This window comes from Terrapene carolina, unplaced genomic scaffold (assembly GCF_002925995.2).
Source record: "Terrapene carolina triunguis isolate 2854851 unplaced genomic scaffold, T_m_triunguis-2.0 Scaffold130, whole genome shotgun sequence".
Lineage (NCBI taxonomy): Eukaryota > Metazoa > Chordata > Testudines > Emydidae > Terrapene > Terrapene triunguis.
The window spans coordinates 2,929,929-2,945,933 of NW_020664481.1; the positions used below are offsets into that span (position 1 = coordinate 2,929,929).

Genomic DNA, 16,005 nt, shown 5'->3' on the forward strand with positions numbered 1-16,005 from the left:
GCCTCGGATACAAGACCAAGTCTGGTGGGCAAAGGGAATGATCCAAAGGGCCCAGACCCAGGCGGTTTTTTCCCAACCCAGGGTAAACATCAGCACGGAACTGCCACGATATAACAATGAAACACACTGATCACGATGAGTTAGAAAAGCCAAAGGATGGAGCCCAAAGTGCGAAGACCATCAGAAGGCAGGTCTGAGCATTACAATAACTGCAGGGTTTATGGTGCAAGGCAAACAACACGGGGGTGGGGGTGGGGGGCCACCCAGCCCAGGAAGGCTTCACAGAGGAAGTGGTCTTGCAGGTGGGGAGTGGAAGGGGAACAAAGATGGGTGCTTGGCAGGTGGGGAGTGGAAGGGGAAGTTAGAGAAAACTGGCTTTTGATCACCACGATTATTACTTATCAATGCTATGAGTTAGGTTCATGGAGGGCAGGTCCATCAATAGCTATTAGCCAAGATGGTCAGGGATGAACCCTACGCTCTGGGTGTCCCTAAACCTCCAAATGCCAGAAGCTGGAACTGGACAACAGGGGATAGATCACTTGAGATTCTCCTGGTCTGTTCATTCCCTCCGAAGCATTTGGCACTGGTCTACTGGGCTAGGTGGACAATTGGTCTGCCCCAGTGTGGCTGCTCTTATGTTTTTATGTTCTTGTGAATGTGCTTGGTGCTTAATTTTCCAGATTGCAACTTAGATGGATACTTCAGAAGGTGTGCCTGTGGCACCCAAAGAGTTACAGGAGCCGGGTTCATGTAGCTGAACAAAACAATCCCCACCACAAGAAAGCGTGACTCAGAGTTAGTTTCATGCTGGCAGGTTGCTGCGTGTGCACTGGGGACAGGACCTAGAAGTTGTTGTTTACACTTTTTAGAGCTTGGATTGGCGCCACGGTTGCGGAACCCGAGCTACTGATTCCACTAGCCCTTCTTGTGTAAATCAGGAGTAACTCCTCCCAACGTCCACGGGCGCACAGGACACCAGAATCTGCCCTTAGGCTTGAGGGTTGGGCTGCAGACAAGGCAGACTTTGGAGTCCAAGCACACGCTCTGCCAAGATTCAAAACCTCAGAGAGAATTGCTGCTGGCCAGCCAAGAAACCAGACAATAAGCAGGGAAGGTCAAGCGGGAATGTGGGACAATGATGTTCTCCACCAGGGCTGAGGCAGCTGCAGGGTCAGAGACAGGGCACAGCCGAACTGGAAATGCCCAAAAGCTGCAAAGATGGGACAGGATGGCGCTGAGTGAGTTCCCTGGCCTGGTCGCTCTCGGGCCCCATTCTCCGGCCTGTTGCCCGAGTGGAGAACCAGGCACGGTTTGTCTTTCACTTGCCTTGAAGCAGGAAACGAGGCTGAGATGTCGTGGCTGGTGCCTCTGCAAATGCTCCCATGTCCTTTGCTGAAATGTACTTGGCCATTGTGTACGACAAGTGACTGGAGCCCAGAGGAGCAGGATGGTTCCCCTCCGCCAGGGTGAAATGACATTCGGGCTGTATTGGCACTAAGGAGCCCAGTACTCAAGGCCTAACTGTGAGCTAGCGGGGGCAGGGGGTGCAGGGAAGAGCATCCAGTGCTGGACCCTGAGTCTGAACCTGGGACTGTCCACAGTACAAGTGTGGGGCAGGGCGGGGGAGAACCGACTCTTCTGCACTGATGAACAGAGCTGGGGTAAGAAGAGGGAAGGAGGTGCTGGGAATCCCTGGCTTCTTGATTATTAAACTAGACTGTCCCCCCACCCCACACACACACACTTCCTTTTTTTGTACACTAAATTGATCCTGTTTCTAGCAGAGAAATGGAAGAGGCAGAGGGGCTCATTCAATACCCCTGGCAGGGCTGAGCTGGAGCGGAGCATAGAGGGCCAAAAGCTCCATAGGACCATCAGTGTGTGTCCCGCAGGGCAGGGCAAGGACTCGCTGTAGGAATTTCTGTCTTTCTTTCTCTTAAATTGCCCTTACACGGTAGCTGTTTCTCTCGGTCCTCTAAGAAGCAGCTGGAAATCGAGCCTGGTGCCAAGTCCCTTCTGTGAAGACACCAGATGTGCCTGGGCCCAGCACCTGGAAACGTTCTGCTGCTTCTTCCGCCCAGTGTGCCTGGGAGCTCCTGCCCGCTCCGGGCACCAGGCCAGGCTTTCGCCCCCAGGCTGCAAGGCTCCCGGTTCGAATCCCCACCGTGGTATGACCCAGCACGCTCACACAAGTCCAGCCACTGAGTCAGCTAATCGGTTACATCTGCTCCAGTGTCTGGCCACCAACTGAGAGACAGAGCAAGTGGTGACCAGGATGGGAGCGGCTCCCACGTGCTGTTCCCAGAAGGGGAGGAAATGGGAAGACAAGCAAAGTGTGGCTCCCAGCTGAGCCAGGCCCAGTGCTGCTCCTCCAGGCCTAGCCAGCTCCGCGGTGGCCGGGAAGCAGCCCTGTGCCTCTGGCCATCACTCAAGGGGTTGTGCTGAGGGGATGGGACAGCCCTCCACCGGCCAGTAGGTGACACCCCACAGCCAGGACATGGCTCTGGGCTGGGAGCTTTGCTTCTGAGTCGCTTCGGGCCTCGGTTCAGTGTCACGCTCCAGGCCTAGCGGCTGAGAGGCCTGCTCTGAGCACCCTGCTGCTGGCCCTGGAGCCCAGCACTCTCCCACGAAAGCTAGTGATGCACCTGAGAAGCTCATTCTGGCCGAGTCCCCTTCCTGCTCCTCTCCCGCCCACTCTGGCTGATGGACACGGTGCGGGAACTGCAGGCACCCAAGCTGGGCAAGCTGCAGGCTTTTCTCCCTGTCTCTGGGAATTGGTCCTGCTTTGAGCAGGGGGTGGGACTAGATACCTCCTGAGGTCCCTTCAACCCTGAGATTCTATGATTCTGCAGTGCCCCGCTAGCCATTAATCACTCAGCCTCCTGTTGGCGAGCACGCCCCGTCCTAGCCCCAATCCCCCCACTCGTTCCACTCACAGGCTCCACTACATGTTTTTGTTTGAACTAAAATTAATTTCTCCCGCGCTGAAAATAGCCAGATGGGAAGGAGGGCCCAGCTGCTCCGACAGCAGATAAAGCAAGAATAACAAACCCAGCACGTCCAGCACCGTTGAGAGAGCAGTGGTGTGTTATTCCGGGTGATGTCCAGCATTCCTGGGGATCTCAGAGCTGGGCCGGGACCCGGTGAAGTTAACCTTGCAGGAGAAGGTACGGTTGTTCAAAGGAGATGCTGTAGCTAAATGCCTACGAAGAAGGATGCAGAGGCTCCAATGAGGAGACAGCGTCTGCCTCTACGGACGCTATGGGGATCTGGGGTTTGATTCAAAAGAGAGAACAAGGGAGAAGGTAAATCCAGCAGTGGAAGAGAGGAAGGGGGATGGGCTTTCTCTCAGCCATCCATTCATTCCCAGCACCTCCTCCTCTCACCTGTTCTTGTCTCTTCCTATTTCCCCTTATCGTGGGCGCCTGCACCATCCCTTTCTTCCTCCATTAGTAGCAGCCGTGGGACCTGACAACTTTCAGATGTGGCAAGAGCTGAGGTTTGCCCCACTGTCCTTTGCCAAAATGGCCTCTTTCTGTGCTGTGGTGCTGTGTGCTGGCTGGCAATCTCCACCCCAGAGGTGGTCGCATGGCACTTAAGCATCTACGTAAAAAGGCCAAGAAAGATTATCAAAAATGTTAGGCTGCTGGGTCCTTGTTTAGGCATCTAAGTAGGTGCCCTGATTTGCAAGAGTGCTGAGTGCACCCAGTAGCACCGCAGGACTCAGCACTTACGAAAATTAGGCCTCAGTATGGACGGAGGAGTCTAACGTTAGACATTGATTTTTGAAAATCCTGCTCAAAACATGAGGCACACACTTACGTGCCTAGGCTGAGATCTGCAAGGCTGACCAGAGTCACACAAAACCCATTAATGTCAATGGGAGCTGTATGGCTGAAACTCTTCGTTTTGAAAATCTCACCCTTGGTCCCCCTACGTGCAAGTGTTGTACTTGTACACACAGTCAGGAAGTTGCACACGCATGTTTAGTTAGGTGTCTTTTCGTGTGCAATTCCCCAGTTGGTGCATACAGTCACAGTAACTGTGCATGTGCAGATTAGGTCACGTGCATGCATTCTGCACCTGCATGCCTAAAGTTTTTGAGAATCTGCACTTAAAATACAAAGAGCTCTGAAATCTCATTTTGCCTTTAGAAAATGTTGTGTCTTTTGCTTTTTACACACCACCACCACCACAAAGGTACCGCAAAGGGTCCCAATAACTGTGTTTACTAAATACACACAACACACAACTGCTGCTCTAGCTGGTCTTTGGCCCGCAGAACACACTGAGCGCCACCAGAGGGTTCACACACTAGTTAAAAGAACACAACTCTATTCCTACACACTGTAAAAAACAAACAATAAAGTGATCCTTCTTCCCAGGCCGTGCACCGTTGAGTGTGCCTTGAATCTCGTGGTTTGGGCACCCCCCCATCCACACGAAGGGTATCCGTCACTAGTGCCTTTGCACACAGCTGCAGGCGCAGAGCGCCAGATCCCCCCTCCTGAGAGCTGAGCCCTAATGACAGCAGCTGAAGGGACCTACGAGCCAAAGCACGCCTTGAACTTTCTGGGTAACTGGCAGACGCAGTGTGTGTTTTGTTTTCAAAACCCAGTGCCGCCTTCTACCCCAAGTTTGTTTATTCAGGCCTTGGATCCAATCAAAACAGGTTCCAGTTAAATTAGAGGGGGAAAAAAAACAACCCCAAAACCCAGTCCCTTTCCGGGAATTGCTGTGCTGGGACGAGGTTATACGGGCACTGGCCTTTGCAGTTCCTCGCTCAGGCCCTGCCACCCTCCCCTCTGTGGCTGGGTCGTTTCTGCAAAGCGACCTGGGAGTCAGGGAGATCTGCAGGCATCTCCCCTCTGTCCCCCACTGCTATTAGCAGTTCTTAGCATTACACGAGAGCCAGAGACCCCGGCTAAGATCGAGGCTTGCTGTGCTAGACACCACGCAGCCGCGGGATGGGAGAGAATCCCCTGCCCCAAAGGCCTCACAAAGACCGCCGTCTTATCTGCCCAGGGGATACTGAGGCACAGCGCACAATCACCGCAAGCTCAGCTCTCTCCTCGCACGGGGCTGGGCAGCCTCTGATCCAGCGGCTAAGGTCTCAAGGAAGGGGGGAGGGTCTTTCCCTTTATCCTGTTGGGTTGGTGCCCCCCCCCCCACGCTCATCCTACCACCGATTGCATCCGGGTTCCCAGATGGGGTGCTTCTCCGCTGCCCAACAGCTGCCCAGATGTGCAGCTGCACCGCCCCCCGCCGGGAATCTTCACCAAGGCTAATATTTTGGCCCTGCTCACGGGCCAGATTCCAGCTGCACTGCCCCGCCTGCCCCCGCGCTCCGGCTGCCCTGAGCTCGCCTCGGTTCTAGCGCTTTAGTTTTAGCTCTGCTGGGAGGAGCCCTGACGGATCCATTCACACGCGGTCAGGCACATGAGCAGTGCCGGCAGCAGTCCAGGGCCGGGCACGGAGATGTGACTCCAACCGGAGTTGCAGGGCGTGTCACACAGGCCAGCGTGCAGAAACCCCCGTGAGATGGAGGAGAGTGGCTGGGGCAGCATCCAGTGACATGAGTTCTAAAGGAGAATTGGACAATGGTATGTATCCATTGTACCGGTATGTGTCCGCAAGGCTTTCCATGTGGCCATGCCAGCTGCTGCGGTGTGGATATATGAAGAGCAGGGCTAGAAACAAGGGGAGAGAGGTGTGCCTGCATGTCTCCAGAGGAAGAGGGGATTTCAGTTCCCAGCTAGGACGGTGGGTACCCTTCCAAGGATGGCTCTGAACAGGTTTGCAGCAGGATGGAGTTGTGCGGAGTGTGGGGCGGGGGAGAATTGGTTCACAGACCCCCTTCAGTTCAGAATAGCTCAGGTTTGAACTACAGCTGGGGGACCCACATCCCAACCTCTGGGATGCCTCCAAGTCCGGGAGTTTGGTTTGGCCAAGCCTAGAGCCAGGGGTCAGAGGCGACACTTGGCTTGTGATGACAGAAGAACAGCGTGATGGCACAGAAGCTGGGCCATGCTCACAAAGCAGCTGTGTCCTGAGTATCGAAGCAGCGTGATAACCTATCCCAGGGCATGTCAGCATCCTCAGTGCTGCAGCTGTGCTAAAGGGTCAGTTTGATCGGAGCTACCCACATGCTAAGGGCCCCTCTGCCTCTGATCAATGGGAAACTTTCAGACAAGGCCGGAAATTCAGAGACAAGCCACGGCCTGGAATATGCTGGGGCATCTATAGGGCTTCTTGTCCAGGTCCAGTGGTGCCACTTCACATTCAATGGGTCGCGGCATCGCTTCAGGGAAGGTGTAGCCAAAAGAAAGCGGGAGACGCGGCACCTGGGAACCAGGATCTCGGTAAGAACCGTGTCCCCCCAAGAACCCAACACGATCTTGCTGGAGTACTTTAGAACATGCTTTGCCCGCAGCAAAGATGCGGCTGTGGGAATAACAGCTCCCGACAAACGTCAGCCGTCTCACCTCACTGGCAATGGGCAAACACCACGCGGCACCAATGTAAACAGGAAAGAAAGAGGCCAGTCTCTGCTCCTTACCAAGATCCCTTGCAAGCTAGCAGTGTGCCAGGATGTTCTGTGCCCCAAGAGTCTCTGACCATGCGCAGGGGGAAGGAAAAGTCTGAAAAAAAGCCTTTTAATAACACAACTTTCTGAAACAGTGCTTCCTAATTTCCCTGGATGGGGCAACGTGTTAGGACACCCAAATTAGGGTGCAGCAGTCAGAGCTGGGACTGGGATCCAGGACTCCTGGGTTCAATCCCTGCCACAGCTGCACTCCATGGTCCTGAGCAAGTTGCTTAACCTCTGTCTGACTCAGGCTTCTTCGGCCTAAGGGTGCTGGGAGATATCCTATCTCCTAGAACTGGAAGGGACCTTGAAGGTCATCGAGTCCAGCCCCCTGCCTTCACAATTTTTTGCCCTAGATCCCTAAGTGGCCCCCTCAAGGATTGAACTCACAACCTTGGGTTTAGGGAGGATTGGTTAAGCGATAGGAAAAGGGCTTTCAAATGCAGGGCTGGAAAGAGCTGGAGAAAGGCCAAACCTTTGGAAGCCTGAAGGAATTTCACAGGTGATTGGAAGGAAGTTTAGTAAAAGCCTCCTCTGCCTGACACCTGCCATGGGTGGGTGCTACTGAAATCTCAACCCCAGGTCTCTTCCTGTATTGGGCATAGACCAGAACCCGAAATCTGAGTCCCAGTACTGTGATCCCTTCACAGTAGCAAATGTAGAATCCCATTGTATGGTGGTTCTCCAGAGCTTTTCATTTGCCTTAGATGACAGTAGCATGTAAACAGGGCTAACGCCTACCTCATTCACCTAGATACTAAATATAAAGAATACCTAGGGAATACTGGAAGTGCTGAGGCACTGATACCTAGTTATCCACCTACATTTTTCGAAGAGATGATCACCTGACATGCACCTAATATTGGACTATCTGGCTCCAAATGTCCAGTGCACAGTGCTTCAGGGAGAGCAGTGCACCTCACCCTGCTGAATGATCACCATTCCCTTCATCATCTGTTTCCAGAATTCCGAATCAGGGAGAAATTCCTAGCGTGTAGCACCATATGCACCCTCAGCTAACTACGTCCACACGCCCACTAATGCTGGGAAATGTCAGACCCGGGTCCAAACTGTGCAGCTCAAGCAAACGCTAAGCAAAGGAATCGTTCCTTTGAGAGTGCATATTCTTTTCTGGTTTAACACTCTGGAGTATTTTCTCTGCCCCGGGTTCTTAGAATCCATCCCGTAGTTTTGTCTGGGCTGGCTAACTGCTTGGGGAATGTCTTCCAGGAAAATACGAAAATAAATGTGCCACATCTTGAAAGGATGCTCCCGAATTCAGCAACTCACGTAAATACATAGCTCACATGGCGCACGATGCTTTCAGAGGAAAAGCTTTTTTTTTCTTCCAGAAAAATTATTAATAACTTTCCAACCTTCTGGAATGAAGGGCCATGTTTGCAGTTTAGTTGGCTCACTTTAATGGGGGTGGGAGGGAAGGTTGGGAACTCTGGCTTTAAGACACGGGGAGGAAAACAAGTGAATTTTGTGAACAACCGTAAAGTGTTAGAAGATCAACGCTCTGTGCGTGTTGTCTGGAAGCAGAAATTTCCCTCTGACTGTGCAGTCTGGCAGAGGCAACTGCAGAGGATGTGCAGGTATTTTTATTGAACCTGACTGGAGCACTCCGGGCAGTCATTTCAGATTTAGCTGGAGAAAGGCTCTGGACGCAGGGACGGCCTCGGTCCCCTCTTCCTCTTCTCACCAGAAGATCCCCCACCTCGTTCGCTGTTCCCTTGCTGCAGCTCAATATTTACAGCTCTTTAGGGACCCTGTCCCTCACCCCCGGGCCAAGAAGGGATGGAGCTATTTTTGGGTCTGACGCAGGCAGCTGTTTGCACTGCTGACAGATGTGGGGGTCAGATGGCTCTTTGGAGAAACCGTTGAAAGGAAAAGTCTCTTCTTTGCTGGGTCACTCTTTCCTGTCACCCACTTTCAGGTCTCTCTGGGGGGGGCCCATCCCTAGCTGTGGGAAGGGGGGGCTGTAATTTAATCTCTGGGGTCGCAGTTCCTATCTCACCTTCCTCCTCTCATTCTCTCCCTCCAGCCACACGCATCTGCGCTGAGTACACCCAAACTGCTTCCAAATGACAGAGGCAAGCATGGGTTGTAGCCCACGAAAGCTTATGCTCTAATAAATTTGTTAGTCTCTAAGGTGCCACAAGTACTCCTGTTCTTTTTGCGGATACAGACTAACACGGCTGCTACTCTGAAACTACAAGATGGGAACTCAAGAGAGACCCTGGGCCTGATCTCCTCCACGCCCATGTGAATCTAGAGTAGCAGAGCTGCCTGTTTGCTGGGGTACATCTGTCTTGTCCCCTCCCTCTGCCTCCGGCTCATTCCTTCTTGCTTCTGGAGGGCTGGGGTTCAGTCTGCACTTGCTGGCTCAGCAGGCACAGGTGGACGAGGGTGTCTGTCGGTGATTTTACCTGGGTGCTGCCACTGGTTGGGAGTGAGATCGGCTGCAGTGGTTCTCGCTCCCATGGGTGCTGCCCTGGAGGTAAGTGGGAACTGAGTGTGCACATGGGGGGTTCATCTGTACGGGGTGCTGCATGGAATCTCGTCTCCTTTTCCCGGGAGGTGGCACAGATTCCTACCAGGACTCCGAGAGGGCCTGCTTTTCACAGTGATTTTCCAGGCACGGTCCGATGCCGTGCTGGGGTGGGGCTTTGCAGGTGGAGTGTAGTCACCCGTCCCTTCTGAAACTGCACGGTCTGGGCCTGGATTTAGGAGCAGGAGACCCTGGATGACGCTGAGGCTCAAGTCAGTGACAGGGGCCAGCCACAGGTGGTTTAGTGCCTGCAGACATAGCCCTAGGGCCTGGGAACCTCGGGCGGGGTGGGGGAGAGGGAAGGCACTCTGCTAGCGGGACTGAGGTTTCATCCCTGCTGCTGAAATCTCATCGGTGACATCAGAATGGCCATATTGGATCAGACCAATGGTCCATCGAACTCCGTAGCCTGTCTCTGAGACTGGCCAGTGCCAGGTGCTTCAGAGGGAATAAACACAACAGCGCAATCATCAAGTGCTCCAGCCCCTGTCAGCCAGGCCCAGCTTCTGGCTGTCAGGCTTAGGGATACCCAGAGCACGGGGTTGCATTCCTGTCCATCTTGTCTAATAGCCAGTGGTGGATCTATCCTCCAAGAACGTAGCTAATTCTTTTTTGAACCCAGTTATACTTTTGGCCTTCACTAGATCCCCTGGGAACAAGTTCTGCAGGTTGTCTGTGCATTATGTGAAGAAATACTTCCTTATGTTTGTTTTAAACCCGCTGCCTTTTAATTTCATCAGGTGACCCTGGTCCTTGTGTTATGGGAAGGGTAAATATCACTGGCCTACTCACTTCCTCCATACCAGTCCTGATTTTATAGATTTCTATCATATCCCCCCTTAGTCATCTCTTCTCTGAACAGTCCCAGTCTTTTTAATCTTTCCTTGTATGGAAGCTGTTCCATACCCCTAATCATTTTAGTTGCCCTTCTCTGCACCTTTTCCAATTCTAATATATCTTTTTTGCGATAAGGTGACCAGAACTACGCACAGTATTCAAGGTGTGAGCATAGCATGGATTTATATAATGGCATTGTGATATTTTCTGTCTTCTTATGTATCCCTTTCCTAACGGTTCCTAACATTCTGTTAGCATTTTGACTGCCACTGCACATTGAGAAGATATTTTCAGAGAACTATCCATGAGGACTCCAAGATCTCTTTCCTGAGAGGTAAGAGCTAATTTAAACCCCATCGTTTTGGATGTATCATTGGGATTATGTGTTCCAATGTGGATTACTTTTATCAACACTGAATTTCATCTATCATTTTGTCACCCAGTTTAGTGAGATCCCTTTGTAACTCTTTGCAGTCAGCTTTGGACTTAACTATCTTTAAGTAATTTTGTATCTGTAAATTTTGCCACCTTACTTTCCCTCCTTTTTTCAGATCATTTATGAATATGTTGAACAGCACAGATCCCAGTACAGATCCTGGGGGGGTCCCTGCTATTTACCTCTCTCCATTGTGAAAAATGATATTTATTCCTACCCTTTGTTTCCTATCTTTTAACCAGTTACTGATCCATGAGAGGACCTTCCCTCTTATCCCATGTCTGCTTACTAAGAGCCTTTGGTGAGGAACCTTGTCAAAGGCTTTCTGAAAGTCCATGTATATTACATCTACAGGATCGCCCTTGTCCACATGCTTGTTGACTTCCCAAAGAATTCTAATAGATTGGTGAGGCGTGATTTCTCTCTACAAAAGCCACGTTGACTCTTCCCTGACATATTGTGTTTATCTTTGCGTCTGATAATTTTATTCTTTACTATCGTTTCAACCAGTTTGCCTGGGGCTGGAGCTAGATTCACCGGCCTGTAATTGCCGGGATCAGCTCTGGAGCCTGGCGCCATGAGGGAGCCTGTCTTAGCCATATGAAGGGCTGCAGTGACTCAGAGCTGGGGTTTGCTGCTTTGGAGACTTTACTGACAGCTCTGCTTAGACAAACCGAGTCCTGACAGGGTCAAGAGAACCGTCACTGTCTGACGGCTGGGGAAAGGGCATCAAACAAGTGAGCATCTTGAACCTCTGCCCATTTCCCAGGCAGCATTCCCACGTGACGAGGTATGTGGATTTCACAGCATTCTCATATGCTATTCCAAGGGTGGATCCTCCCACCCTGAGGGTCAGAGTCAACATGAAACTGCAGCAAGTTTCCCGTGGACAGATTTTGTTGTGTGCCAGGGCTAATCCTGGTCCCATGGAGATCAACGTGAGCTTTAGCATTGACTTGAATGGGAGGAGGAGGAAACCAGAGCCAGCTTTCTGGTGTGAGGGTGGCTCAGAGCTCTCCTTTGCTAACCATGGAGGATCTTGTTCCGGGCTTGGCTTTTGCTCTGGGATTCCAGCCATCTTGCCACCCACATTGAGCTTGAGAATCAGACCCTAAGTACAGCCTTCAGCCCCCTCACGTCACCTTGGGGAGGGGTTAAGCAGTAACGGGTCGATAGAGGCTCTCACTACAGCGCTCTCCTCTGGAGCCAGATCTCAAACACCCAGAAGTTTGCTGTTTTAGACCTTGGGTTTGGGTTTGGCCCAGTATAAAGATTTGGGGCCATTTGGATCCAGTTCTGTTTTCAAATATCCTCCCCATCGAAGCTGAGATCTGGAGTGAAGTGTCCAGGTTGCTGTCCATCGTCCTCTGGAGAGGCTGTCCTGCTCTGAATGGGTAGGAGGGTTTGAGGGATCCCATGGCACGCACCTCTTCTCTGATGTGCGGTGACACCCCCAGGGCTGATCCGGCACAGAGCAGGTGCGGAGTACTGGCCACCCTGGGCACAGAGAGGAGTGTTCATGAAGTGTCCCGTCAGCATGAGGCGGGCGCGTGTCTCCATGGACACGCCCATACTCAGTCACTTCTTTCCCCTGCCTGCCTGTGAGTACGGCAGTGGGGCTATAGGGACAGGAGGCGCCCCGCCCCTCCGGGCAGAGGACCAAGCCTCCAGTTTAGCCTTAGTCATGTCACCTCCTCTTGCGCTTTCCCCAGAGCCCAGTACACCCACACCACACACAGCTGCGCTTGCAGTATCCATGCCAGAGTGTGAGCATTTCCCATCCTGCCTGTCTTCGGTCACACGAGCCAGTTTCCACTTTGTGACAGGCTCTCCGTTCACCTCCCCAGTGGCTCTCTGGACTAATTGGAGTGGGGAGCTCCCCTGGGCCGAGTGACAGCGGTGTGAGGAGGGGAAGCCCTAAGCTGAGACCAGGAGCACTTCACCCCCTGGAATCAGAACCGGGTTTATCGCTCCTCTGAGCTAAGAGTTGGTGGGTGGGGAAAAAAATCTCATTTCTGACCCCCCCTCCAAACCCGGTGGGTTCTAGAGATCCGGAAAGAGCTCCAGCCTCTAGCAATTCTAGTTCCACCTGTTTCAGGCAAAACACTGGTTCTGGACGGGTCGATGTCATTCCCCGGGCAGGAGGGACTGTCAAGCACAACCCTTTGGCTGTGATTTGCAATGCCTCTTCGGGGATGCGGCTGCCTCATGGCCAGGAATGTTAGTGGGAAATTGGTGTCCACGTTGACCAGGTGGCTTTGACAGTCGCAGCCTTTATTGTTTGCCTGACACAAGCATCTATTGGGCTAGACACACGTTTATTGCAGTGGCTGTTCTCACAAAAAGCAAAGCTTCACGGAGCTCCACAACGTTTTGCAGAACCTCGCGTTTAAAAAAATGAGACGTTCCAGAGGTCTGACCCAGCCCCCGTCCCTCGCTCTGCCAGAATTCCCCAGGTGTTTTACAATAAACCAAAATAGACTCGGTGCCAGATCCTGCATGAAATCAATAGGTGAGCCGAGGGTACGATGAACGCATGGCAGGGCTACAGGCGACAGAAATCGTGTGATAATACAGCACCAGTCAACATCAAGATGAAACATTAAACAAGTACTAAAGCACTAAACAAGCCTTCTGGACTCAAGGGGGCCCGATTCTGATCGGAGTGCTCCCCCGTGAGACCCCACTACGCTCAGTGAAATTGCACAAGAGATGAACCTGGCCAGAGGGATGGCAAGGGGCATAAGCCAGTGCAGAATTCAACCCAGTGTTTCCAACCTGGCTTGAAAGGAGCTAACTGGGGGGTCAAACCAGGAGCTATCCCATAGCTCTGGTGGTGCCCAGGCAGCGACAGTCCTATCCCGCCGAGGTTCAGGGCATGGGCTAGAATTCATGGGGGCAGAAGCTCAGGAAGGTGTTTGGGAGCCAGATCATTAAAGGGCTTGGAAGTTGGACCCAAACCTGTGCCCACTGACTCATCAAACTCCCTCTGCCCACCATCCCTCCATTCACCATGCCCATCACCAGAGCGTCAGGGCGCCTGCCCTGAGGGCAATGAGATGAGGGGCATGGCAGTGGTGGTGAGAACCTTCTCCCCACTGTGGCCCCTCCACCCCCCTGGCCAGGTGCGCCCCTTACCTTCAGCAGCCACTGGGTGTTGTTCTCTAGGACCCTCTCCAGCTGCTGCACGCGCTGTGCGGACCAGTTGTGGGTCTGCAGCGTGGCGGCGGGCGAGTCCCCCTGCAGCGTGTTGGCGCGGAGAGTCGCCCTCGTCGGCAGGCAGGGCTGCGGCTCGGCCTCGGGCAGGACGAAGGTGTAACTGCACTGCCCCTGCTGGACCCGGTGGGATCGCCGCCTGCTCCCGCCACCTGTCGCCCTCCGCTGGCCGCCCTCCGCCCAGAAAGCCACCGTCACGCAGGCAAAGGCCACCAGCTTGAGATTTACACGGCGCATGGTGCTCCGAGACCTCTGCTCCAGCTGCTCCACACGCTGCCCCGGCGAGACCCCACACTCCCTGGTCCTAGCCGAAAGCTGCAGAGCGGGAGGGGACAGTGCTCTGCGGGCTGCGGTTTTCAAGCCACTGTTTGCACAGAACAAGTTATTGGGCTCTTTAAACGAAGTCTAAATAATGTAATTTTGGCACTTCCTCCGTCCTCGCCCCTCGAAGCAGCCCCAGCCCTCCCAGCCCTTTTATCGTTCTCCTGGCTATGCAGCAGCCTTGGCCCTCTTGCGGGAAAAAACAGTGTTTAAAAACAATACTTCTGTCTTTTTTCTTTCTTAGCCCACTGCAGGGAGCTCAAGTTTCACATGTAATCACCAATGTTGAGACACACACACACACACACACACACACACACACACCCTGCCTCTGTCCCTCCTCTGGGCTGCCCCCCCCCTTCCCCTCTGCCTGGACCCTGGCTATCTGCCTGCTCCTCTCAGGACCCATGGAGTGACCCCAGCAAGAAATGAAAAGAGAAACTCTCCGATCCTGCAGGCAGGGATGAGGTCTCTGCTCAGCTCCAGCCCCGACTCCCACCCCACCAGCCCTCACTTCAGATTCTCCCCCATGGTCCCAGCACAGCCGCATTTCCCAGTCTGTCCCTCCCTGATCAGCACCAGCTGTGACCCTGCAGGGTGCAGGGAAGTGACATTGAGGCAAATATATTTCCCTGCCCGTTTCTATTTATACTATCTGAGGAGGCTGGGGCCTGTATTTAACTGAATCTGCTGCAAGGAAAGTCCGCTGGGAATACATCCCAGCCAGAGCTCGCCCTAGAGCTTAGGGGAACACGGACTCCAGCGAGGGCACTTCACCAGTGATTTAGGGTCCCTTAGAGATGTCGTTCGGGTCATCCCCGGGGCTGCCAAATCCTCTTTAGAAGTAAAACTCCTGTCCTGGAGGAACCAGCGGGAAAGGACAGCTCGTCCCTCTGGCATGAGCAAGAGAACTCAGAACGCTCAGCCGTGCGATTCAGGCAGGGCCGCACATTTTGGGAGCCTGGGGCAAAACCAGGCCCCGAGCTCTGAGGGGATGTCCTGGGGGGCAGCGCAAGCCCGCCCTGGACTCACCCTGCAGCGGGAGTTCTGTCCCTGCTCTGAGTATCGCGAGGGTCACAAAGCCACACGGATTTGGTCTATCATGGAGGGGCAGCCAGGCCAAACCCCATGCAGCAGGTCATAACATCACTTGGTGTGGGGCCCTCTCAAATGGGGGGGACCGAGGCAAACTACCCCTTTGCCCTGCCCCCACATGGCCCTGGATTCAGGGGGCCCAGGACTCCTCCTAGGACCATGTCTGGAGTGACCCACTTCTTCTGCCAGCTGTTTTCCCAGCAATGACTCTGCTTATTTGCATGGGGCTGCAGTTTGATCCCTCTGTTTGATATTGTTTGTCTCCTTTTGCTTTGGGGACTTTGAGGGCACTTTGTAATCCAGGATGTTTAGAAGGATTCCTGCTTTATCTCGGCTGGGAGCGAGGAGCCGGCTTGGTGGCTGGGGAAGGAGGTTTCTCTGAAAACATCCACTCAATGCGCAGGGCAGTCAAAAAAGTCAACAGAATGTTGGGACTCATTAAGAAAGGGATAGATAATAAGACAGACAATATGATATTGCCTCTATATAAATCCATGGTACGCTCACATCTTGAACACTGCGTGCAGATGTGGTTGCCCCATCTCAAAAAAGATCTATTGGAATTGGACAAGGTTCAGAAAAGGGCCACAAAAATGATGAGGGGGTATGGAATGGCTTCTGTATGAAGAGAGATTAATAAGACTGGGACTTTTCGGCTTGGAAAAGAGACGACTAAGGGGGGATATGATTGAGGTCTATAAAATCATGACTGGTGTGGAAAAAGTAAATAAGGAAGTGTTATTTACTCCTTCTCATAACACAAGAACTAGGGGTCACCAAATTAAATGAATAGGCAGCAGGTTTAAAACAAACAAAGGAAGTATTTTTTTCACACAACGCATAGTCAACCTGTGGAACTCCTTGCCAGAGGATGTTGTGAAGGCCAAGACTGTAACAGGGTTCAAAAAAGAACTAGATAAGTTCATGGAGGATAGGTCCATCAATGGCCATGAG

General features: G+C 52.8%; 1 protein-coding gene across 1 annotated transcript in view; it reads right to left on the bottom strand.

The window, feature by feature from the left end:
* ANGPT4 (angiopoietin 4) overlaps positions 1-14,080 on the bottom strand; it is a 39,260-nt gene extending 25,180 nt beyond the window's left edge. The window contains exon 1 of the mRNA XM_024200918.2: positions 13,558-14,080. Within this exon, the coding sequence (XP_024056686.2) occupies positions 13,558-13,872 (315 nt within the window). The 5' untranslated portion in view covers positions 13,873-14,080. The remainder of the gene's footprint in view (positions 1-13,557) is intronic.
* Positions 14,081-16,005: the final 1,925 nt, after the last annotated feature.